The sequence below is a fragment of the Protopterus annectens genome, chromosome 1.part1 (assembly GCF_019279795.1).
Source record: "Protopterus annectens isolate FY-2018-M chromosome 1.part1, PAN1.0, whole genome shotgun sequence".
Lineage (NCBI taxonomy): Eukaryota > Metazoa > Chordata > Ceratodontiformes > Protopteridae > Protopterus > Protopterus annectens.
The window spans coordinates 13,373,525-13,400,504 of record NC_056726.1 but is presented as its reverse complement, the minus strand read 5'-3'; the positions used below and the strand labels follow the sequence as shown (position 1 = coordinate 13,400,504).

At 43.0% G+C, this 26,980-nt stretch overlaps 1 protein-coding gene across 1 annotated transcript in view; it reads right to left on the bottom strand.

Annotated features, from left to right (window-relative positions):
* DOP1A (DOP1 leucine zipper like protein A) overlaps positions 1–26,980 on the bottom strand; it is a 2,183,138-nt gene that overhangs the window by 788,243 nt on the left and 1,367,915 nt on the right. The window contains exon 21 of the mRNA XM_044073353.1: positions 22,702–22,813. Coding sequence (XP_043929288.1) covers positions 22,702–22,813 — 112 coding nt within the window. The remainder of the gene's footprint in view (positions 1–22,701; positions 22,814–26,980) is intronic.

Below are 26,980 nucleotides of genomic sequence, written 5' to 3'. Positions count from 1 at the left end.
CTACTTCTCAGAAGTACAGGCCAACATGGGAGGACTTTGGCTGCCAAAGTTTGCAGACGACTGCAAACTGGGCGCCATAGTGGAAAGTGCATCGGACACGGATATCCTTCAGAAGGGACTCACGGAAACAGATAGCTGGTGCCAGAGCCATGGCCTGAAGTTAAACGCCAAAAAATGTATAGTCATACCCTTCGGGAAAAACAAGGTAACCCCAAGCTACCATATAGGTGGCAATCCACTAAGCACAGAAGAGGTTATCAGGGACCTGGGGACCCAGGTTGACAGTGGCCTTTCTTTTGACACTCACATTGCTAAAGTGGTTAGAAAGACCTTCTACATTGCCCACCTGATCATGAAGGATTCACATCCAGATCTAGTGAGGTCATTGTTCCCTGTACTCTTCACTTATCAGACCAATGATCGAGTACAATGCCCCATTCGGGATGTATCTCACCCGACATCTGCAGCAATTGGAGAGACCCCAAAAGTTCCTCACCAAAAGGATAAAGGGACTCCAAAATCTGTCATATGCTGCCAGATTGAAGAAACTCCAGCTCTATTCAGTCGCATACCGTCTGCTCAGAGGTGACATGTGCCTGACATACAAGGCCATGTCCAACCCGGAATTAATGGACATGCTCCACCTCAAAAATCCAAATCCACCAAAACCACTAGAGCAAGCGACTTAAACCTTAGCACGGATATAAATAGGACGTGCTGGAGGGATAGATTTATCACTCAGAGACTCCCTATGCTGTGGAATAAAATCCCGGTCCATGTGAGGCAGAGCACCTCGCTGACTCTGTTCAAGAGAAATCTAGACCTGTGGATGGGAGATCGTAGGTTTACCCCAGGAATCAACTCTGTGTCACTGCTGGACAGAGGCACAACAAACTAATGGGCACAGTATTTTTTCATATAAGGGGTGGCGTAAGCCACAATAATTTGGGCTAGGCTTATAAATGCCTTAGGGCAGATAGCCTAGTATAAACCTATGAACCTATGAACCTATGAAGACATGTTTTGCAATGCCTATCTGAACAACTGCTTTTAAATTAATTATCACACAATTTTATGGCAAGAATACATATATAATGCATTCCAGTCTTACATCCAAGTAAAAAAAATAATGTTATGATGCTGAACTCTGAACATAAATGTTACACTGTCTTACTATACACTTATTATTCTTGGCATTATATTCTGATATCTACACTGCTGTTCCATCTTTGGTCTTAACTTTATCAAACACTCCTATCACTACTCCATTCCACAAGTCAGCAGATCATACAAAGCACGCAAGCCTTGAAACATCTTTCATTCCTTCAGTATTCTTCAGCCTTCATCTACCCATACTGTCCTTTATTCACTCTTCTATGCTTTACACTTTGCAAGATACACCAGAATCTCATTGCTGTGCTCCTCTGTATAACTCGGTTTCTCCCTCTGCTATTTTACATATTTTTTACTCATATGTTTATTTGCTGACCAGTTAAGCCCATTGGGCATATTTTCCCTTTTCAAGGGCTACCTAGGAGCAATGTCTAGTTAAATGACTTGCCTAAAGTCACAATGCAGACTAATGAAGGTAGAAAGAATCAAACCCAGTATCCTGGGCACAGGAAGCAGGATGGTTTATTGGCATGGAAAGCACTCCTGCAGTACATGGCTTTAATTCCCTTCAAACTTTCCAACCACCCACCGAACAAGAAATAGTAAAAGGCGGAAGTGTATCTATCTACACAAAGCATAAGTACACCTCAAGGAGTGTCAAACAATATGACATTCTTGAGCTACTCCATGTCCAACTAACCATGGGAAAAATCCATTATCATATTTTTGCTAGCTACAGGTCCCCCACTATGAACCAGGAAACCCATACATCATACTTGAAGTTACTAGAATCACTCACCATCTAGCCCAATACTATAATCATGGGTGCCTTTAACTACCCCTCCATTAAGTGGGAGGTTAAGCAACTGTTTTTTGATAATACCTCCAGAGCACAAAAAACGTTTAGCACAATGACTCCAACAAGAAAAAGCAGAAAGTGTTGTTGCTAAGCTTAGGGAGCCTATAACAAGGAAGATAACCAGAGATCCTGTAGAGGTACTAGAAATACTTTGGAACTTTTATGAGAACCTGTATAAAGCAGAGAGATATGCGAATCAAAAACAGGTACAAATTGAAATGGTTATGGAAGAATTACATATGCCAATGTTAGAAGTAGATGAGGCTCAATTAATAACAGATAGGACAGGAGGAGATGACATAAAAATAGTGATATATAATCAATCTAAATGAAAGTCCACAGGAATAGATGGCATTCCTGAAGAAGTTTGGAAGCTAGGAGGGAATAAACTGATAATAATCTGTAATGTTTTATTTATCAGTTCTTTAAAAGGAGGAGAAGCACCAACATCTTAGAATAATGTTGTGGTGGCTGTAACACCTAGCAATGGTAAAGACCCATCAGATTCAGCTTCATATAAACCGATTTAAATTCTAAACCATAATTATAAAGTGTTCAAGTCTATAATGGCTAAAATAATGGCAAAAGTAATGCCAAAATTAATAGTTATGGATCAAAGTGGTTTTGTGGAGGGGAAGCAAATATTTGACAACATTAACAGAACAATGATGATTCGGAGAGAGAAGCAGAATGCAAGAAAATGCCACTGTTGTTGGTGGGTCTTGATACAAAGAAAGCATTTGACAGAATAAGCTGTGATTTTATCAGCAATGCAATGGAAACATTTGCATTCCCTGAAAAAAAAATTATAAGGTTGATTAGTAGGATATATGAGAGACTGGAGGCGAACATTAAAGTGGGTGGGCTCCTCTCTGATAAGGTCTGTTTGAGCAGAGGAACCGAGCAGGCGTGTCCTCTTTCCCCTTTGTTATTCACATTACACTAAGAACCATTAGCAAAGAAAATAAGGGACTCAGAAATTCAAGGATATAATTAGTATAGTAGTCAAAAAAAGCTCTCTTTATTTTAATTTTTAAAAAGAAAAAAAGTAAAACAAAGAAAAGCTGTCTTTATTTGCAGATGATATTATTTTAAACCTGATAAAAACCAGAAAAAGACATTTCAGTGTTGTGGAACATTTTCAGACAATTTCAAGTCTTTTCAGGATACAAAATTATCCAGAAGACTGATGAAGTTCCTTTGATCCTTGAATGAAAGCACTAAAAACAAAACACTATTAAAAGTTTCCTGTGACATCTGGGTGGTGTTTTTTTGTTTTATATTTATAAAGTAGCAGAAAGTATTCTAAGAACTAAGCCAACACGGGTATGGAGAAAGGAACTTCTGCCAATAGGGATGACTGCAATTAGGGATACAGGCAAAAGGGGGGGGGGGGTTGGAATTTACTGGAGAAAACTGGCAAAAGAACCAAGGTACTGGAAGCAAATAATTAGAGAGGGAAAGGTAACAGAATGGGAAGAGGTCAAGAGTTTATTTGGACTGCAGGTTAGAGATTGTCTTCCCTATCCAGGATTGATATCAGAGTATAGGAAAGAGAAAAATAGTAGGATCCTAAGCAAAAAAGACCAGCACTGGCAGAGTTTTTAGTAGAATTTAAGAAAAGAAACTGATGTTAAAAAAGGAGATAATTAGTAGGTCATAAAATACTGCATGCTAACTATAAGAATCAATCAGAAGAGGTTAGGAAGGATTGGGAGAAGAGACTGGATAAGCTATTCACAAAGAAACAATGGGGGATATATGTATGACTCCCAAATAGGCAACAATGTCTAGAAGATTTATAATCTTTGTTTGGAAGTGCTTACATGGATACTTTTACACCCCAAGTAGACGCCAAAGAATTTTTCCTCAGGCAGATAGCAAATGTTGGAGGTGTGATGGGGAAGAAAGAAGTAAATGGGAACATATTTTTGGGGAGTGTAATAAGTTGGCAGACTTTAAAAATTCCCTGCAGACTACTCCATCAGAAATATTGCATGTGCAAATTGGTACAGAAATATTTTTTTTTGAACTATGAAACAGAATCGTAATTGCCTAGACATACATAGTAAGACCTTGCTGAGTCTAATTATGGTGGCTGCCAAAAAAGCAATTACTAGAAAATGGAAGTCAAAATCTAAACCAACTGTGCTAGAAGCAGTGAATATTGTAAAAGAGATAAAACAACTGGAAATAGGATCTTTAGAAAAGGGTAGGAGCAAATTACATAGGAAAAATGGGAACTGTGGGAACTTTTAGTTATGTACTCACCATAACTTCAGATGTTTGGGATCCATCTCGCCTACATTCTGAATGATGGGTTCGGAGCCGATCCCTCGGCTCCGACTCGGCACGCTTATGCCAAAGAGCGAAGTCTCTTATTGGCTGAGCTTACTATATCCCAGGATGCACCACCAACAGTCCCCCAGATCTAGTTTGTCCGCATACATGCACACATGCATACCCTGCTTATATAACATCGTCAGATGAAACAAGATAAAAACAGTGGAGCTCAAAACCGTTCTATCTCTTCTGATCTGCAAGGCAGGGGGAAGGAGGGTGGGTATCAGGAATGTAGGCGAGATGGATCCCAAACATCTGAAGTTATGGTGAGTACATAACTAAAAGATGTTATGTGATCCTATCTCGCCTACATTCTGAATGATGGGACAGCGTCTATAGCACCTGAATGCTGGGTGGCTCACTGGAAAACACTTCTGAGTACCGTGGAACCAAATGAAGCTCGCCCTTTAGATGCCACATCCAATTTGTAGTGGGAAATGAAAGTGTGCGGGTTGGACCAGGTAGCCGCAGCACAAATTTCGAAATAGCGAGCTTAGAATGAAAAGCTATAGAAGTAGCCATAGCTCTGGTAGAATGAGCTTTGATAGATGATGCGAAGTTGCTTATTTGAAGAAGAATAGGCCTGAGTTATGCAATCTCTGATCCATTTTGAGATTGTAGCTTTTGTGATGGTTTGGCCCAATTTATTATCTGAGAAGGACACAAACAACTGGTCTGACTTACGAAGTTGCTGGGTCCTGTCTAAATAGAAGCGTAATTGCCTGTGAACATCCAATTTATGGAGAGTGTATTCTGCCTCATTAGAGAATTTTGGAAAGAAAACTGGTAGTTCTAGAGATTGTTGAAGACAGAAACTAGAGCAGACCTTTGGGACAAAGGATGGATTAGGCCTAAGAGATACTCTATCTTTGTGAAAAATGAGATATGGTGGTTTAATAGACAGGGCTTGAAGCTCTGAGACTCTTCTTGCTGAAGTAATAGCCACTAAGAATGCCGTTTTCCATGACAGATATTTTAATTCGCAAGTAGCAGCCGGTTCAAAGGGAGATGTTAATGCACGAAGCACTAAATCAAGATCCCACGGGGGTGCAGGATGAAATACTGGTGGTCTTAACAGACTCGCACCTTTAATGAATGTTTTGCATAGCCTGCTGCTCATCAAAGGAGGATCCGTGGATTCATGGAATTTAGAGATAGCAGCTAGTTGAACTTTAATAGTTGAGACAGAAGATCCCTGATTAAATAGGGATGTTAAGAATTTCAAAACCTCTGGGACAGGAGCAGTGATAGGGTCTAAGCCCTTGAGTTGAGCCCAGATAGCAAACCTCTTCCACTTACTGAGGTACAATTTGTTAGTGGTGGGTTTATGGGCAAGACAAAATGTGAACAACTTCCGGGTCTAGTGTGTGGCTCCTGACTAAGGTCGGAAGTGGAGGAGCCAAGCTGTCAATTTCAGAGATTGAAGGGACTGATGCCAATGTCCCGACTGATGGATTAGCAAATCCGGGATCAGGTCTAAGGTCCACGGATCGTCCACCGCATGCTTTTCAGGTAAGGAAACCATATCTGACGAGGCCAGTATGGGGCAATCAGAATCATTGAAGACCTTAGCTGAGAAGCTTTTTGAATGACTTTGGGAAGGAGTGGGATTGGAGGAAAAGCATAAAGCAACCCTGTTGGCCAGGGTTGAGCTAGAGCATCCATGGCCGGTACTTCCTGATGTGGAATCAAGGAGAAGAACCTTTGGCACTTGGTGTTTTGTGGAGTCGCAAATAGGTCGCAGCACGGCGTCCCCCATCTCTTGAAAACCTGGGCTGCTACTGTGCGGTTTAGAGACCATTCGTGAGGAGAGAGAATTGTCCTGCTTAATTTGTCCGCCAATACATTTGACTTTCCGGGATGTGGGTCGCTACCAAGAAGCGGTTGGTAGCTACAGCCCATTCCCACACTCTCATGGCCTCTCTGCAAAGGGGATACGATCTGGTCCCTCCTTGTTTGTTCAGATACCAAACCACCGACATGTTGTCTGTGTGGATGGCGATGATACCCTGAGGAAGGAACTTGTGTAAGGCCTGTAGGGATAGAAGTACAGCCCTCATCTCCAACACGTTGATGTGGAGAAGAGCTTCGTCCGGAAGCCAGGAGCCCTGAACTAGCCTGCCCAGACAATGCCCCCACCCTATCTGGGAGGCATCTGTCGTCAGGGTAACCGCTGGAGGGAGAACAAAAGGTTTGCCCTGATCTAAGTTGGAAGTCTGAAGCCACCAGCGAGGTCCCTTTTGCATATTTCCGTAATCATGATGTGATGATTGAGGGGGAGATCTTGAAAGGACCATTGAGTTGATAAGAGCCACTGAAGAATCCTCATGTGTAACCTTGCTAGAGGAACTAAAAGTACCGTGGCAGACATTGAGCCTAGAACCTGTAGGACCATCCTGGCTGGGGCTTTGGATCTCGAGATCAGAGCTTGAACTTGGCCCTGTAAGGTTGGATCCTGTCGGCCGGAAGAAAGACACGCATCAATCTTGAGTCTATCTCTGCTCCTATAAACTTTATGCGCTGAGAGGGCAGCAAGACAGACTTTGACCAATTGAATGTAATCCCCAGGAAACACCCAGGAGATGGTGGCTTTGAGGTTGTCCATAAGTAGATGCCTGGTGGTGGCAGTCAGGAGCCAGTCGTCGAGATAGGGAAACACTTGGAATCCAAGGCTCCTCAGGTGAGCCGTCACTACTGCCAAACACTTGGTGAACACCCTGGGGCTGTGGTGAGACCAAAGGGCAGAGCACAAAATTGGTAATGACTGGCTCCCAGGCTGAAGCGCAGATACCTCCTGGACGCCTGATGTATCGGTATGTGATAATAGGCGTCCTTGAGGTCTATGGAGCACATCCAAACATCCTTCTCCAACAACGGGAGAATGGATTGCAACGTGACCATTCGAATTTGGATTTCGAACGGATAGGTTCAGTCTGCTGAGATCCAATATTGGTCTCAGGTCCCCTGTCTTTTGGCACTAAAAGAACCTGGAGTAATTTCCTGATCCGATTTGGTCTGTGGGGACCGGTTGGATGACTCCTTTTGTAGCAGCTTTGAAGCTTCTGCGGCTGCTATTTCCCTTTGACTGGGTGGTGGGTCCGGGATTCTCTTGGATGGAGGGTGAGTATTTGAATGGGATGGTGTAACCTCCGGCAATTATCCGAAGCACCCATCTGTCCTGAGTGATTGACTCCCAGGCTTTTAGGTGCTTGGCAACGACACCCGACTGGCTCCGAGCAGCACAGCCGGGCAATCCCTCATGTCGTGTGGGAGGCTGAAGAGCCACGAAAGGACTCGCGGTCTCCAGAATTGCGGGGCCCTCTGCCGCCTCTGGGACGGCGTCTCCCTGAAAAATTTCCCGCCCTCTGCCTCTGGACGGGAATCTTCCTGCTGTTGGGAGAAAAACTTGCGAGATTTCGAACCACATTTTCCCCTCCTTTGGCCTTGGGGTAAGGCCGAAGGGAGTGGAATAACGGCCCCTACGGCAGATAACGTTCCCTCTTGCTCACAGCGGTAAGGGTGTCTTTCACCTTGGGTCCAAACAATGAGGACCCATCAAAGGGAGCGTCGGAAGGAAGACTTGAAGGCCTCCGAAACTGACACAAGCGGAGCCAGGCTTGTCTCGAGAGCCACGCCTGTGCCTGCCGCTCTACCGCCCCTTCGGCCGCATAGGATATGAGCCTCATGGACGAGTTAGCAATTGACGCAGGATAGCCAACTGAGAGCTAACGGACTGGGCTAGCTGCTCAGGTAGGTTACCCGAGAGGAGTCTGACAACTCCTTGACCAGATCCCTCTGAAGCCTAGTAAAATGTGCCAAATAATTCAGAGACCTTAAGGTAAAGGCAGCTGAAGTCAGGGTGCGCTTCCGCACCTATCCATACTCCTAGACTCCTTATTAGGAGGATGGATGGACGTTGAAGCCTCTGCCACGTCCTGCTGTGTAGCAGATGCCACCACCATGGCATCTACAGCCACGCCTTTAGTAAGGAACTCCTTCTCGGGGAGCAGATAAGAATTTGTTGGACGAGAAGGGACTGGTTCCACAGTATCCGGGTGTTCCCACGCCCTTGACAAACTAAATCCAGAAGCTCGTCAAGGCGGAGATACCCAGGGGGCGGCGCGCTGGGCCCCAAAGGCCTTGAGGAGCACTGATTCGTCCGCAGAGGGGGGTTTGGACATCCAGCCGCCTCGTTGTTTGAGGATCTCTAAGATGTCTGCAAAGGAGACATCATCAGAGGACGACTTAGGGGACCCCTCTGCATCATCCATATCCGTGTCCGATGTGATAGACTCGGGGGAGTCCACGTGCTTCCTCTTGCACGATCTCTTCCTTGGGGGTTCCTCTGGAGATGACTCCGGAAAACCCTCAGGAAGAGGGAAACCCCCAATGGGGGTAACCTCAGGCCTCGGGGCTCCGCTGGCCACAGACAGGGGAACTACCAAAGACCCAGTCTCCACGCCCAGGGAAGGTGCTGGTAAAACCGGAGAGATGGCCAAAGAGGATTTGGCCAAGGCACACCTCATGGCACTGAAAGTCGGACCTCCCGAATCCTGGGAGCGCCCAGTCTCCGGGCCATGATAGTAGACGGAAGTCCCGCAGAAGCACCGAGAGGGAGGCTCGGAACCAAAGCATCGGTCCCAAACATCACCCTCGGGTCCAGCCGAAGAAGTCCAGTACAGACAAACTCGGACCCGAGGGCCGGGTTGGAGTAAGGGTCGGAGCCGACCCTGAGATCTCCACCGGCTCCAAGAGCACCTGCTCACGGAGCCGAAGCAGTCGGAGGAGGAATAGCAATGGGATGGGTCATGGCCATCGGCTCCGAAGCCAACTGGGTCGGAGCGAAACAAATTTTTGGAAGACTGGGGACTGGAAAAGTCTTTGGAGCACCCTGTCTATATCAGAATCCGACATTCTCAAGACCGAGAGGAAACAGAACGGGTTCGAGAAGACCTCTCCTCGGCCCCAAGGGACTAGGGGACCGGCTCGAGGCGACTCGATGAGAATCGGCGCCGAGGAAACACACACCAGATTCCATCGGTGCCGAGGTAGACTTCGCCGAGGAGGAAGTGTCTGAGCGGGTGACCCTTGTCGGCTCCGAGAGCAGTGGAGCCGACGAAGGTGACCCGCCTCGATGCCCCAGCAATCGGCTCCGAAGTCCGAGGAGTCGATGCTGGAGGCATCGAGGCAGACCGTTCACCTCGGCCCAAGTCTTTGGAGCCGAAGGAGAGGCCTGCCTAGGTCTCTTGGCAGTCGGATCCGACGGACTGGTCGGAGCCAAGCCCTTTTCTTTTGGCAGGAGTCGGAGGAAGACAAGGCTTCTTCAAAAGAGGGTTTAATCAACCCTTTAAGAATTAATTTATTTTTCCTCTCCTGGAGGACCCTAGAGGAAAAAGCGTGACATACGCTACATGACTCCTGCAAGTGCTTAGCCCCTAAACAATAAACACAAAGTAGATGGTCATCAGTAACAGACATCTTAAAAGCACACTTAGTACATTTTTTAAAGCCCAAGGCCTAGGGGCTTGAGACATAATGTTAGCAATTCCTGACAGGAAATTTAACCACTGTAGAATCGGTTAGACAAAAACCGAAGGCTTACAGAAACTGTGTAAACACAACCTTAGGTGTACAAACCGAACTTTAACACAGTAAAAGTTCAGTTATAGAGTTTAACCTAAAAGGCCCTGGATTGAAAGGCCAAAACAAACTCTACCCAATCACACACAATAAGTCCAGTACTCAATCGAACACAGCAATAGCAATAGCAAAAGCAATAGCCGTTAAAACGGCTTTTGTGAGATATAAGCACAAAAACTGACAGAAAAAGTAGTAATAAAAGCTACTCAGCCCAGCCAGCTCGAGACCACGTCCTTGCAGTTAAGCGGCAAACGAGATCTGGGGGACTGTTGGTGGTGCATCCTGGGATATAGTAAGCTCAGCCAATAAGAGACTTCGCTCTTTGGCATAAGCGTGCCGAGTCGGAGCCGAGGGATCGGCTCCGAACCCATCATTCAGAATGTAGGCGAGATAGGATCACATAACATCTATACGCACAGAAAAATATTTTGGAAGTGGAATGAGGTTTAAAAGAAGGCAGGATTTGAATGAGCAAAATAATGTTTGATTGAAAATGACTGGATAGATTATAAGGGATGAATAATGTCTGCAACTAAAAATGTGAATAAGGTTTGTTTTAATTTATAATAAATGTATGATTGCCTATGTCATAAATGATAATTTAATAAAGATGTTTCTTGTTTTAAGGGAAAAAAAACAACTACCAATAAATGGAAACCAAAATCTAAATCAAGTACACTTAATGCAGTGAATATTGTAATGGAGATAAAAGAATAGGATCTTTAGAAAAGGGTAAGAGTAAATTACATAGAAAAAAATGAAAATTGCGGGAACAATACATATAGAAAAATGTTTTGCAGGACGAATGAGATTTAAGAGACAGCAGGAATTTAACAATTTACGTCATGCTTACTTTGATTGTAGGATATATTCCAATATATGTGATGTACAGCATTTGTAAACATGAACTTGTTAATATGGTCTTGATTACTTTTACATAAATGCAAGTTTGTCTATGTCACAAGTGATAATTCAATAAAGTTGTTTAAAAAAAAGAAATAAAAAAGAAATAGATAATCAGGTGAAGGATCTAATCACTACCCCTCTAACAGGTATAACATTCAAATACCATGTGAAAAATATTAAATAACAGGCATTAAGATAGATTGGATGTATAACGAATACATTAGAAATTACGGAACTGTATTTATTATCTATAGGTAGGTCTACAATAGAAAATAATTTATCTTTTTGTTTTTTGATAAATTTAGATATGACAACATTGTAAATTACTCAAAGTTGTTTCACTAAATGAATAAAGAATATAAATGATCTGTCATAGTCTGACAGATTAAAATCTCTGGACCTTTACAGTATATCACAGTCAGATGTAAGCTGTGCTTGTCATTTAAGACTACAAATAATGAATACCTGAAGGAATAACATGGGTTGACTTTGGTTGAATTCTATCCAGGAATTAGGGATTTGAGACCTAATTACACACTTGCACCACACCACATGGAATACATAACCCTCCAGAACACACACCAGCACTGCCTTCACATAAAAACACAAACCGCACACCCACCTTCATGGAGGCTCTCAATAAAAATTTACCCAACAGCAGAGACCTCCAAGGTAGAAACGCACTCAACCACCACAACACAACACTAATCACGAGACACATAACTCTCCTAAACAGCATGCCACTCAACCAAAGCTCCTAAGGCAAAACAGCATGCCCAACACACTACACATAGGTAACTCAATAGTGAGGCACACTGATGTCCCACTCACTAGGTTGAATAAGGAGAAAGTAACAGTCAGCTGTCTGTCAGGTGCCAGGAGCTGCCACATAACGCACGCACTCAGGTCCCTCAACAACAGGTACAAATATGACTCTGTCATTGTACATGTGGGTGTGAATGACCTGAGATGTACCTCCCTGGACTACATGAAAAGAGACATGGAGGAGATCTCGGATTATGTAGCCCAGGCAGGTATGACCCTTGCCCTGAGCAGCATCCTACCATCACCCAGAATGATACCACAGTACAAACAAAAAATGATTGATTTCAACAATTGGATAAGTTTCTGGTGTCATTCTAAGGGTCTATATTATATAAGAGAACGCACTGAATTGCGAAAGCTATATAACCGACCCGTAATCCCCGAAAATCAAAACAAAAAATAAAAGTGGGGGCCCACCACACCACAACTACTTAAATATACCAACACAGAGATCACACCACAATGGAGGAAATGGCAAAGTCCCGGAAAGGGCCCAGTGATTTTTTTCCCTAGGAACAAATTGCTGCTCCATGCTTCCGGTATTTTGCCATTTCACGTAATGATGTTTGACTAAACAGCGTCCGCAATTCATTGTGTTTGCTGAAATAATAGGAACCCCATTCTAAGGGGATCCAGTATCTGTCTGCCTGGGATGACATGACTGACGGACCTTGATGCTTTCCCAGAAATGGCCTGCATCTGTCACCCCTGGGCTTCCGGATACTGGCCAAGGCTCTTGCCACCCCTACAGTGCCTTTTTTAGGCGGTGTTCCAAAGACCAAATTACCACCATAACAGCTACAAAAAAAATGCAATCTGAGGGTCATGCTGCTCAAAGCTAGAAGTCTAAATCTCAAAATGCACTCGCTCAAAGCACTCCTTAAAATGGAGAACATAAGACATTTGTGCTGTAACAGAGACCTGGTTCAAGGCAGCAGAAAGCACCCCTGCACTACCAGGCTATAACTCATTCCACACCTTTCAGCCCCAGAACTTGGACCAAAGCTCCAAAGGTGGTGGTAATTCCATATTCATAAAGTATGCGCACACCTCCAGACTAGTAGCTCAACACATCTGAGACACTTTAGGTGCAGCTAACACTGGGTAAGACAGTGATTCAGGTCGTAGCCTGCTATAGGTCCCCAACCATGTCCCAAGACTCGCACTCCACATTCCTAAGCACCCTGGAGAATATTAGGGTCCAACTTAACACTCTTGTACTGGGTGACTTCAACTCCTCCTCCATTAACTGGGAAAACTACTCATGTACTAATACACTTGCCCAACGTTTCCTGGAATTCATTAATTCCAATGCCCTGGACCAGCTCGTTCTTACCCCCACTAGAGGTAGCAACATCCTTGACCTGGTCATTACTAACATGGACGACCGTTGCTCTACACCAACAGTCAACTCCTCCCTGGTTAGATCTGACCACAAACTAATCACCTTGGAAATCCACATCCCTCCCACCTCCCCCGCAAATGTAACCACCATGAAAAACTTCTCCAAAGCCAACTTTGGGCTCCTAAAAACAGAGGTGGCTAACTTCACTGCACCCATGCAAATGGAGATCGGTTGCATGACCGCCGAATCATACACAAATGCATTGTACGAACACACACAAATGCATGGATCTCGTTATACCCAACAGAACCAAGATGCTCTCCTCCACAAAAAAAAAGCCAACCTGGTGGTCCCCTGCCATAAACAAACTCTACAACAGAAGGAGGAAACTGATGCAGAATAAGGTGAAGTCCCAAGACTGGAAAAACTCCCTTATCAGCCTCAACAAAAAGTTAAGATCCCTCATCAAATCCTCTAAAGCTAGCTATGAAAACAGAACTGCAGCACATAGTAAAGACAACAAGAAGGCCTTCAATAGTTATGTAAAGAATCTCCAAGGTAATACCGAGATTTGCTCTGAGCTACTGCGCAATGGTACCTCCTATACCATGCCAACAGATATTGTCAATATACTAGTCAACAGATTCAGTGCCAACTTTACCCCCCCCCCCCCAAGGGACTAGTCACAATACCAGTAGATTGCCAGGCACCCAGTATTACTGCTGCACAGGTTAAAACAGCACTGTCCAAGGCCAAGAACACAGCTTCTATGGGACCTGACAATGTCCATGGCTGGACCTGACAATGTCCATGGCTGTGTTCTACATGAACTACAGAGTGAACTGGCACCTCACCTGTGTGCTCTGTTCAGTTACAGCCTCACCTCAGGCTTTGTCCCTACCAAATGGCATACTGCTACAGTCATTCCTCTCCACAAAGGAGGAGCGACTACATACCCTGGGAACTATCGCCCATTAGCCTGATGAGTCTGATATGCAAGGCTATAAAACACATCATCATGGACCTAATAAACAAGGATATAGGGAATCTCCAAACTCTGGATCACACACAATATGGTTTTGTGAAGGGTAGATCATGCCTGCTCAACTTGGTCAACTTTTTTGAGTCAGTCACCATTGCTGTGGATGAAGGCAAGGTGGTTCATACAGCCTACCTTGATCTGGTCAAGGCCTTTGATACCATTCCCCACTCAGGAATCATAGAAAAACTCACTAAGCTAGGCATCAACCCCTATATCACTAGGTGGGTTGTAAACTGGCTCACAGGTAAAACCCACAGTGTGAAAGTAGCTGACTCCAAGTCAGACTGCTGATCAGTCACGAGTGGAGTTCCACAGGGTTCAATCCTGGGTCCTCTCCTGTTTGGTATCTACTTATCTGAAGTCCAGGCCAATACGAAGGGACTCTGGCTGACAAATTTCACAGACAATTGCAAGTTGGGAGCTATTATTAACTCCCCAAGTGATGTTGACATCCTACAGAAAGGCCTCACTGAGAACAACGACTGGTGTCAGAACCATGGCCTTAAGCTCAGTGCCAAAAAATGTGTCTTCATCCCCTTTGGGAAAAACCCAGTTCCCATGAATTACCACATCGATGATAGTCCACTGAACACAGAAGGCGTTATAAGAGATCTGGGAACACAGCTTGACAGCAACCTCTCTTTTGACCACCACATTGCCATTTGTGGTCAGAAAGTCCTTCTATGTGGCGCATCTCATTACTAAGGGTTTTGCATCCAGGAAGAAAGAGATCATAGTTTCTCTCTAGTATTCCCTTATTAGGCCAATCATTGAGTACAATGCCCCATTTGGCTTGTACCTCACTAGACACCTGCAACAACTGGAGAGGCCGCAAAAGTACCTCACAAAGAGGATCCTAGGCCTTAAACATTTGTCCTGTATGGACAGACTCAAAAAACTACAACTATTATAGGTTTATAGGTAGGTACTAGGCTATCTGCCCGAAGGCATTTATAAGCCTAGCCAGAGTATGTTGGCTTTTGCTGCCCCATTGATTAATTAACTGATCCTCTGTCAAGCAGAGCCAATGAAGTGATCCCAGGGGTGTATTTTCTGTTACCCATCCACTCGTCAAGGTTTCTCTTGAAGAGTGTTAGTGAGGGGCTCTGCCTGATGTAATTTGGAATTTTGTTCCAAAGCATGGGGAGTCTCTGTGACAGGAATCAATTCCTCCAGCATGTTCTATTTATTGTTGTGACGAGGTTTAGCTCGCTAGAATGCGTGGCTCGCAGTGACTTGGATTTCTTTAGGTGGAGCATGTCCATCAATCCTGAGTTGGACATGGCTTTGTAAGTCAGGCAGAGATCACCTCTTGATAAGCGATATGCCACTGAATACAGCTGGAGTTTTTTCAGTCGGGCTGCATAGGACATATATTTGAGGCCAGTAATCCTCGTGGTGAGGTACATTTGTGGTCTTTCCAGCTGTTGGAAGTGTCTTGTGAGGTACATCCCAAATGGGGCATTGTACTCTTTGATGGGTCTAATGAGTGACGAGTAGAGGGGCACAATAACCTCTTTATTTCTAGATGCGAACCCTTTAGTAATTAGATGGGCCATATAGAAGGTTTTCCTAACTACTTTGGCAATATGATTGTCAAAGGAGAAATTACTATCTACCTGGGTCCCCAGATCTTTTATTACCTCTTCTGTATTACGGGGGCTGCCACCTATATGGTAATTTGTGGGTGTTTTGTTTTTCCCAAATGGGATGACTATGCATTTTTTGGCATTTAGCTTGAGGCCATGTGTCCGTCTCAGTAAGGCCCTTTTGGAGGATGTCCGTGCCAGCCAGAGAGTCAATTATGGCTCCCAGTTTGCAGTCATCGGCGAACTTGGTTAGCCATAGTCCTCCTGTGTTTGCCTGTACTTCTGAGAAGTATATGCCGAACAGTAGGGGTCCCAGGACTGAGCCTTGTGGGACACCACTTGTGACTGGTTTAGAGTCGGACCTGGAGCCTGCTATTCTTACAGTGTGAGTTCTGTCTGTAAGCCAGTTGGCAACCCATATGGTGATGTAGGGGTTTACGTTCAGGCTGGTGAGTTTTTCTGTAATACCCGAGTGGAGAATGGTGTCGAAAGCCTTGGTGAGGTCAAGGTAGGCTGTGTGAACCACCTTTCCCTCATCTATGGCCTTGGTGACTGTCTCGAAGAAGTCAACCAGGTTTAGTAGGCATGATCTGCCCTTAAAGCCGAACTGGGTCGGGTCAAGTGTTTGGAGGTTCTGAATGTCTTTGTTAATGAGTTCCATGATGATGCTCTTCACAGCCTTGCAGACCAGGCTAGTCAGGCTTATGGGACATAGTTACCAGGGTCAGTTGTGGCCACTCCTTTGTGGAGAGGAATAACCATTGTTGTGTGCCATTCTATGGGCATGTAGCCTGTGGAGAGGCTGAGGTTGAACAGCATGTTTAGGTGGGGGGTTAGTTCGTGCAAGACGCAGCCTGGGACAACACCTGGTCCCATTGACACTGTGTTTTTGGCTTTTAAAGGGCTGTTTTCACCTGTGCGTCTGTGATTTTTGGGACACTACACATTTCCAGTATTGTTGTAGGCCCTTTTGGAGGTGAGAGGGGGGCGACGTTTACACTGAATCTATCTGCCAGGATGTTGGCAATATCAGTAGGTTCAGTATATTTTGTGCTATTTTGCACTAGTTCAGTGCATATCTGTGAGCTGCCACTTAGATTCTTAACATAGCTATAGCAGGCTTTGTGGTCATCTTTTGAATCCTTGGCTATTTTTCTTTCGAAGTTAGCCTTGTATGATTTCATGAGGGACCTTGGTTTCTTACTGATACTGATCAGGGATGTCTTTCCTTCTTGGGATTTGCTTTTTTTCTGAACTAGTTTCCTCCTTCTATTGTATAGCCTGTTTATTGCAGGGGTCCACCAAACTGGTATCCTTCTCTTAGAGGAGCGAGTCTTGGTTTTGCTAGGGATGGCATGATCCATGCATCCTTGTAGGTGCTCATAGACTGCATTTGTAAAGGTTTCTGCATCTTGGGCAGTGTTATCCTTTAGCGTGGGGGCTGTGAAACTTACCACCTCTGTCTTAAGTAAGGTGAAGTTTGCTTTAGAATATTTTTTTACTGTGGTTTCCTTAGTTGGGGGTGGGGGTGGGGTGTGGACATCCAGAGTGATTAGTTTATGGTCTGATCTAATCAGTGACGGGTTGACCTCCGGTGTGGAACACCTGTCACCCATGTTGGTGATGACCAGGTCCAATATGTTTTCACCTCTGGTAGGGGAGTTTACCAGCTGATCCAGGGTGTTTGAAGATGAATTCCAGGAAGAGCTGGGCCTGGGAATTTGTACTCTAGTAGTTTTCCCAGTGAATGGTAGGGTAATTGAAAATCATCCAATATCAGGGTGTTCGGTAGGACCTTCATGTTTTCCAGTGTCTCCAGAAAGGTGAAGTGGTGGTCCTGGGTCATAGAGGGTGATCTGTAGCAGGTCACAATTTGCATTGCAGATTTGCCTGATGTTAGTTGCACATGGATGATCTCAGAGGTATCATGCTGTGCCACTAACCTGGAGGTGTAGGTATCCTTGATGAATATGGATACACCCCCTCCTTTTGTGTTTCGGTCCGTGTTCTGTGGCCGAAACGTGTGGTATGAGTTGTAGCCTGGTAGTGCTGGGGTGCTCTCTGGAGTTTTGAACCAGGTTTCAGTTACTGCACAGATGTCGACGTTTTCCATACTGAGGAGTGCTTCGAGTGCGTGCATTTTGAGATTTAAACTCCTGGCGTTGAGTAGCATAACCCTCGTTTTTTTGTTAATTGTGCTGTTTACTGAGGTAGGTTTGACTTTTGAGCCTTGCCTAAAAAAAGGCACTATGGGGGCAGCAAGAGCCTTGGCCAGTATTCGAAAGCCTAGGGGTGACAGGTGCAAGTCGTCTCTTGCGAAGCAACGCGGCTTGTCGAGCATGTTGTCCCAGGCTGACAGACACTGGATCCCCTTTGAATGACACCAGAAGCTTAGCCAATTGTTGAAATTGATCATTTTTTTTCTTTATACTGAGTTATTCTTGGTGAGGGCAGGCTGTTACTCAGGGTCATACCAGCCTGGGCTGCATGATCAGAGAGCTCTTCCATGTCTCTTTTCATGTAGTCCAGGGAGGTACATCTCAGGTCATTCACACCAACATGAACAATGACAGAGTGATATTTGTACTTGTTCTGGAGTGACCTGAGTGCTTGTGTTATGTGGCAGATTCTGGCTTCCAACAGGCAGCTAACAGTAACATTCTGCTTGTCCAGCCTAGTGATTGGGACGTCAATGTGCCTGACTATAGAGTCACCTATTACTAGTGTGTAAGGTATGTTATTTCGCCTTAAGGGCTGTGATTGTGTGGCACACTGATTTTGTGTTTTATGTGTTGTCTCGTTTGTGACGGGAAGTGCAGGTTGTTTGGGTGTCTGCTTTGGAGGTGTCTGATGCTTTTGCAGGTTTTTATTTAGAGCCTCCGAGTATGATTTTGTGTATTTATGCATATTTTTTGCCAGTGCTGTTTTAGTAGGTCTGTGTGCGGCTGGAGGTGTGGTGCAAGTGTTAACCTTCTCCTCTTGACTGTCTGTTCCAGTCTTGGGTGGAGACAGCTTAGCTTCCAGTTTGGCTGTATTATTGCATCTCTCGCATATGCTAGTGTTTTGTGGTAGGAGGAGAGGGTTGTCTGTGTACATGAGGCAGTTGTAACATTGCCTCAGGATACCCAGATTCACCAGCTGGACTGGAGAGTGCACCTGAAGTTGCCCTTTGGTCATGCCTGAATAGTAGGGTGAGCTGCTTAGTTGCTTGGTTGGTGAGGGGTGAATAAAGAGCCTTACCCTGCTGGGCAATCAGTGTCAGGGTATATTAGTGCTTGCTATTAGGTCTGGGTAAGTGCTGGGCTGTAAGATGCTTTTTGAGTGCTTAGGTTGAGGGTTAAACTAGTTTCAGTCTCATATCGCCTACTTAGAGGCGATCTCTGCTTGATTTACAAAGTCATGTCTGACCCAGATCTGTAGAAAAGATACATCGAAAGGAATTCCAATCCCTCCACACCACACACTCCAGAGACCTCAACCTCATTATCACAATCAACAGAACATGCTGGAGGGACAGGTTCATAACCCAGAGACTGCCCATGCTATGGAACAGACTTCCCATACATGTCAAGCAGAGCACCTCACTGGCCCTCTTCAAGAGAAATCTTGATGAGCAGATGGGAAATGGAAAATTCACCCCAGGGATCACTCCAGTGGCTTTACTCGACAGAGGCACTGGGAACTAAGGTTGGGTGGCACGAAGCCAGGGTAATCCTATGGGCTAGGCTTGTAAAGGCCCCAGGGCCATTAGCCTAATACACACCTATGAACCTATATAGTGATGCATAGTAACACTATAAAAATAACTAGGTATGTGAAACAAATGATGCCTACGCTGTGGAATACAATTCCATTAACATTTAAACAGTCATGTTCATTAAGTGTGTTTAAAAAGATTGGAAGTGTACTTGGGAGATAAATATAAAGTTAGAGTTCAGGAAGCTGCATTACTGATGATTTAATAGCTCAAATGCAACAAGATAAAAACTATGACACAATAAATAAAGGTAGTAAACATTCACCCAGAAAGACTGCACTGGAGGCAACCGCTCCAGGGACAATACCAGAAAAACCCTCATATCGGTCCCTACAGAAGACAGCTGTCCATGTAAGGGAACAATGAGTTCCTTATACTGCAAGGCTTATACCACCATGACAAGCAACTTGGTAAACATTACTAATGTAGAAGAGACCAAATGGCAGCACTCTGTACTGAAAGTGGTGTCCCCACAGCAAAGCAAAGCAAAGCAAAGGAATCCCCCATGTGGATCTCAGAGATTTAGGTAACAAAAGCATCTGTTATGTCCAGTGAAACTATCCACGCACCGTGCAGATGCAGTGGTATGACCTCCTAGACAGTTCCCATATGTAATCTGACATGCTGGATATGTTTATATTGCTGAGATTTAGGATGGGAAGAAATCACTATGTCTTCTTTGGAACAAAAGACAGACTGAAGTTGAACCATTAGCCACATTCCAGGAAGAACAGTCTCTATACCTCTAAGACAAGCAGTCTAGACCTGTCCCAAGAGCTTCATAAAGATGGTTTGGTTTCTCAGCAGAGCGCTTTCTTGGGACAGATTAAAGGGGTCTAACACTTGGCCATCTGTATCTGCAAATAGATGAAGAGCCAACAAGTCTTCCTGAAGTCCCTCCAAACAATGGCAAACTCAAAGAGCTACTGACCAATGGAAAGCTGTGATAAGACTGAGACTCTTGGAGTGGAAGAGTCATTCTTCTAGACAACTCATCTAGCACTAATGGATGTCAGAACGATATCCTGCACAAGATAATTTCTTGGTCTGCAAAATTATTCTTATTTTTTATTCTTGGGAATTTGGCTTGGCCTAGAAAAAAAAAGAAGTGGCTGACAATAGCTTGGTAAGGTCATCTACCATGATGGTACTTTCAGAAAAACATCTACCAGGGATTTTTAATGGCTGAAAAAAAAGACTGCCCCTTCCCAGAAAACAGGGCATTTAAACAAACTGGTTAAGTTCCTCTGCAGGGGAAGACAGCTTCAGTCATGTCATCCAGTAAAGGTACATACCTGAACACACAAAGTAGCCACATCATCAACACAGTCAAAACTACAGTGAGCCATGGAATTGTCTACTCTAGGGGCAGAAGACGGAGTCTTGACCTCTTTCAGGAGCCCAGACTCAGGGAAGATGGATAGCTTTTGCAGTACCTGAACCACAAACAGGAATATAAGTTGGACATATGAGTCAACCAACTGATGGATCAAAGCTCCAACATGGCACAGGGGAATGCTCTCCTGCTTATCACATTTAGTAGTGAGAACATTCGCTTGTCCATCCTGTTTAAGGCTTTGGATCCACTATCAGATGGCAAGGGGGTGAAATGTGGTGGCTTCTGGGTCTTGTGCTGGCCCAGAAAGGTTACACAGCAGGCTGCTCTAGGATGTCTGGTCAAAATCCCACTCTATTTAATGGAGGATTTGCAGAGGGCACCCACCTTCTTAGTAGCTGCAGGTATCATATAAGGCATCCTTGATAATGGCCAATGTAGGGGATATCAAAAGGCTCATCATCTTCCTTTCCAAAGTATTCACCTATGCATTTCTAGGAAGAAGGAATGGGGCCACAAGACAATGCATAACAGATCTTCATAAACCTCAAGGTTTCTCCAGGAGAGAGGACCATGCAGTGTGTATACGTATGTGTCTCGGGGGGGGGGGGGTCTCAACAACATTACCTGACTCAGAAACAATGACTTCTGGATCCTATGACTTTTTGTAGAAGGCACACTGGAGGGACACCTTTTCCCCTAACACCAGACAGGGCATATTTGCACAGGGATAACTTGCATGAAGCTGAATGTGTGACGGACAGGTACAGGGCACTGGATGAAAGGGCACTGAGTTCAGGAATCATCTGTCAATGACAGTGTATGAACACTGCAAGTTTACTGTTCTAATCAGACTGAAGGGATGGATAGTGTCCAAATGCAGAGATCTACCCCTCCCCAAGGTGGCTGTCCGGGATTCATTCCCCCCCCCCAAGCCTCTTGCTGTCAGTCAGTTGATGGACATGAATCTCAGTGCATAACATAAGAGGACAAAGAGGCCATACTTAGAACAGACTTCCTTCCACAAGGCCAGAAAACTGTGAGCTCTGTGCACCTTCCATTTATTTAATTAGCATTTTTTATCATTTTCTCTTACCATCCCTTGACCATTTGGCTAATCATTACCTATCGTTTTTTCTGTTTCTTCAACTCCCCCTCACCAGTATTTTCAGACACTATGGGGGATTAAAAAAAATGACACTGAGGGATTATGGCTGTCATCCTGTTGGATGAGGGAAGTCTATTGTACATTGTGCAACTCCTTTCAATCCCTGATGGTCTGATACGTGCACAATTACAATGGGACAAGCAGTGCTGCCCCTATGATATATTCATATACTGTACATATGTATGTGCATGTGTATGCATATGCACATGTGTGCTTTTATAACCTGAATAAGGCCTTTTGGATGAAACTTGGTCTATTGTTTGGTGGTGTTGCACATCACAATAAATACTTGTATGGTTATTTCTGTTTGGTAGCTTTTTTTGTATTTGCTGACATGAGTACCTTCTGGCCATTCCATGTACTGTGCACATGTATATGTACATACATATATATTCATATATATTTATGTGTATATATATATATATATATATATATATATATATATATATATATATATATACACACACACACACACACATATACACATTTACATATGTGTATATATATATATATATACATACATGCACATATTTATATATAAAGAGAGAGCTGTATGTATATATCTATCTATATCTGTATGGATTTCCTTGTGGTTTTATCAGCATGGTCAAGTAGAAAATAAGACAAATTAGAGAGGATTTATTACAGACTTAAAATGCATTACAGCTCTTAGAAATTAAATCAGCAATGATGTAACACTAAAATGCTTGTCAGCTACAGATGACAGCACCAATAAGTCTATACTAAATTACAATACACCTGGTGATACTAAACATACCTGGTGATACTGACTTGAGGGATCCAACAAACTGTAGTGAATAATTGTCGTCATGCCTTCAAGGAGAGTAAGGATCATATCTGGAGGAACTGTTGATGCCATCCACAGAGGCCTAAACCAGAGTGAGCCAGAAAAACAAACTCATGATAAAAACCCAAATACTAAACACAGCCATGCATTTGCCTTTTAAATACAACAAAGCCATTATGAACACACACAAAGCAGCACAGCTTAAAGTGGTTCAATGAAAGATGCCTTAACATTTAAAAGTGGTTTGTCCTGGTAAAAGCAACAAAAGACCTGAGCAAAAAAAAAAAAAAAAACTGCAGTGTCACTGTTGACTTCAAGCTCTCTAAATTATCAACTCCTCAATCCTCACATCCTTATTTCCTCTGAACCAACACCCATTCCTCAGTACAACCTACATCTCTATTCTGCCTTAAACACACAGCAATACGGTACCAGTGAATAAGGTCAAGCAAAAAAGCCTGGGGCTCACAGTGGACTTTTTTCTGCTTGGCCCTACTTCCCCCAGCATGCTTATCTCACAAAATGGGTGTGCAAAAGCACAAACTTTCACGTTTTGCATGCATGAATTAAAGAATGGTTTTCCATTATGGGGCTAGTGGCTTTAAAGGAAAAGGTTACTAATTTGCAGTCTGACGTAAGGTATGCAGTATCACCTTCCCATCAAGGCTCCCCTTCTCTGCAGCAGATAAATATCTGTCTATGTCAAATGTTAGTCTACATTGCACTGACAATATGTTATTACTATATAATGGCAGTGAACGCACTAACGGATGCACTGACTTACAAGGTTTGCTTAATAGGAATGCGGCTGATCTAAAAAATGATAAATGGTAGTGCCAGATAAGAATCAACAGGAACATAGGAGAACATGAATAGAAGTAATAAAGAGATCCTGAGAATTCTAAGATACTTAGCTATTTATACCTTTATGTATACAGACATAAAAGGTCTTGCCATCCTTTGCAAGCACTTTAATAGCACTTACCTACCTATTTTATTTTTATATTATTAAATAATAATGTAGTTGAAACATTTAAAAAAAAAAACAGGAGCTACGAAAGTGATCATCTGTCTTCATTTACACAAATGAATTTGCAGAGCACCAGATTCAGTTTGATGTTGGTAAAGAATGGCAAACACTATGCACTGTGTCCTATACTACTGCAATAGTATAAAGATAAACGATTTAGCTAAAGGGAAACATAGTTACAAGCCCACTACAAACAAATATATTTGGTTTTATAATGCCATAGTACACTGCTTGTGCCACTTTATGGTTATCCATCCAATCATGAAGATTGCTTTTGAAGAGGGCCAATGAGGTGCTCTGTTTGAGATGAAGTGGGAGTCTGTTCCAAAGGTATGGTAACCTCTGGGAGGCAAATTTGTCTCTCTAGCACATTCTAGCATTGTCACACACCAGGTTAAGGTCTTTAGAGTGAGTAACCTGTGTACCATTTGACTTGAGGATATGCAACATTTTCAATAAAGCAGGGTCAGAGATTGCCTTACATGCAAGGCAGAGATTGCCTCCAAGTCATCTGTATAAAACAGAATAACATGACAGTAATTTCAGACAATCCCCATAGGACAAATGCTGAAAACCTTGAATTTTCCTTCTGAGGAACTTTTGTGGTCTCTCCAATTGCTGCAGGTGCTTAGAAATGTACATACCAAAAGTGGTGTACTCAATTATTGGCCTGATGAGGAAAGAGTACAGGGAGGTTATAATTTTTTCTTCTGGAGGCAATGCCCTTAATTATGAGAGGAGCAATGCAGAATGTCCTTCTTCCCACTGTGGAGACATGGAGATCAAAGGTAAGGTTGCTGTCAACCTGTGTGCCCAGGTCTCTCACCACTGAGTGCGTACTTAGGGTGCTGCTATTGATGTGGTAGTTAGCAGGAACATTGCTCTTACTGAAAGGGATGACAGTACATTTTTTTGCATTGAGTTTAAGAACATGACTTAGGCACCAATCATTTGTTTGTGTTAGGATGTTGACATAATTTGGAAATTCTGTGAGTGCTCCCAGTTTGCAGGCATCAGCAGACTGTCAGTCACAGACCTTTAGTTTTTGCTTGTACTTCAGAGAAATAGGTTCCAAACAGTAGAGGTCCCAGGACTGATCCCTGTGGAACACCACTGGTTACAGGTCTGCTGTTGGAGGTGGATTCCCCTATTTTGACTATATGGGCTCTATCAATGAGCCAGTGAGTGACCCATCTAATGATATAAAAGGGTTGATACCTAGCTGGGTGACTTTGTCAATGATGCTTGAGTGGAGGATAGTGTCAAAAGCCTTGGTTAAGTCTAGATAGGTTGTATGCACAGATTTCCCCTTGTCCTGGGCCCTGTTGACTGTCTCAGAGTTCACCAGGCATGACCTCCCTTTGACAAATCCAAACTGAGTCTGGTCAAGTGTATGGAACACTTTGAAAATTTCACATTATCGTAACTATCAGAAGTCCATACAGTGTATGGAATATGTTAGAATTGCCCCTGAGCAAAATGGTGCATGGGCCAAACTAGAAGAAAAGCAAGGGTAAGAATTCAAGAGCATTTGTCTGACCTTGGATACCAAAGATTTAAAAATATTATTATTGTACATGCGGCTGAGGTATGTAATAGTAATAGCAATAGTTTTAAGTTTTTGGTGTTGGCATTATCCATTTAATAAGGGGGATAATTTAATTGTTTTGAATCAATTAAGACTATCATGATTCTGAAATTTACTACAGTGTTAACTAGAGGTATAAATACTGTTATTAGTCTACAATGTTTAAATTAAAGAAATGGTGATTAGTTCAAACAAAATAATTTATTGCACATTGATGCTTATTTAAGTGATGTAATTTTGTAAGTTCTGTTTCGTCCCCATGAAGGCATGCAGATGAAGAGCTAGGGAAAAAATATTTTTCTTTCCAATCTGCAGGTAAGCGTGTTTTAAAGTTTTTTGATAGTAGTAGGAAGTTTAAGTCATGTGCCACAGATGCTACAAAATGCAATGGATCATGACAACGATTGTGATAAAACACTTTGTATCAGTAACAGCTGAAAGTGGGGTTTAGTAATCCCTTCATTTAATGTACCATACAGACCCAATCCATGAATGTATAACTGACAGTCAATAAACTTCCATATTTAAGGAAAAACAATGTGTATTATGATAAAATCACACTGCAAAAGTATTGGCATACGGGTTTAAAGCAGAGTGTTCTAAGAACTGATAAGCATCCTGCTTCTCCACTTCTTGCAGAAAATTATTTAAGGAAATATTTGAAAATTGCTGAAAGGAATGGCTAAAAATTTTTACAGATTTTGGTGAATGAAAATATTCTAGGTTGATCAGTGAAATTAGACAATTTGAAACATACCTGAAGAAAGACTTGCATCCTGATTTCTATGCCAAGACATTATTACAAATAAAAGTAAAGTGTAAATTTTGAAAAAGACATTGGGCCAGATTCAATAAAACCTACACAAAGTGTACACAATATGTTTTCAATAAAATTCTTATCATATTTGTTGTGCTTTCTAGTCACTCAGAAAGATTACACTAAGTGCACATGTAGTCTACACTTTATGGTAACCTCTGTGAATACAAGTCAATATTTAAAGCTGCAAGAATATCAGTAGGAAAACTAAAATTAGAACAAAGAAGTTGTGAGTTATGTCTGTATTGTCTGTTCACTCAGAACAGTGTACACTTAGTGTAGGTTTTATTGAATCTGGCCCATTGTTTTAAGGAAAAAATTAGAAACCTAATAAGGATTAGGATGATTATCTAAACAATAAATTATTCTGTTTACAACAGAACTCATAACAAACTATGCATCAATCACGTGGATCACTTTCAGCTAATAAAAGAGGACATACAAGTAGATTTGTAGAGTCCAGTAGTAGCTGGTCTGCCTCATTTGAAGACAGCAAACCACCAGATTCAAAAACGTTAGAAAATACTGCAAGTGATTCAAAAGATTTGACTTTCAAGAAGGCTTTTGTGGACAGTGTGTCCTGGAAGAGGAATAAAGTACTGATTTAAACTTGCAGGTACTTAATTTGTTTCATAAATATTTATTTATTGCAAATGTATTTCTTAATTTACTTAATGAAAATGTCCCAACATATCCTTGTTCAGCCTATCTCTGGGTTATTCATATGGAAAATACAAGGGCTACAAACTACCATAGGATTGTAAGGCTAAGCTTCTTAAGATCCTCACAGATCAATAACCTAATCTATGATGAC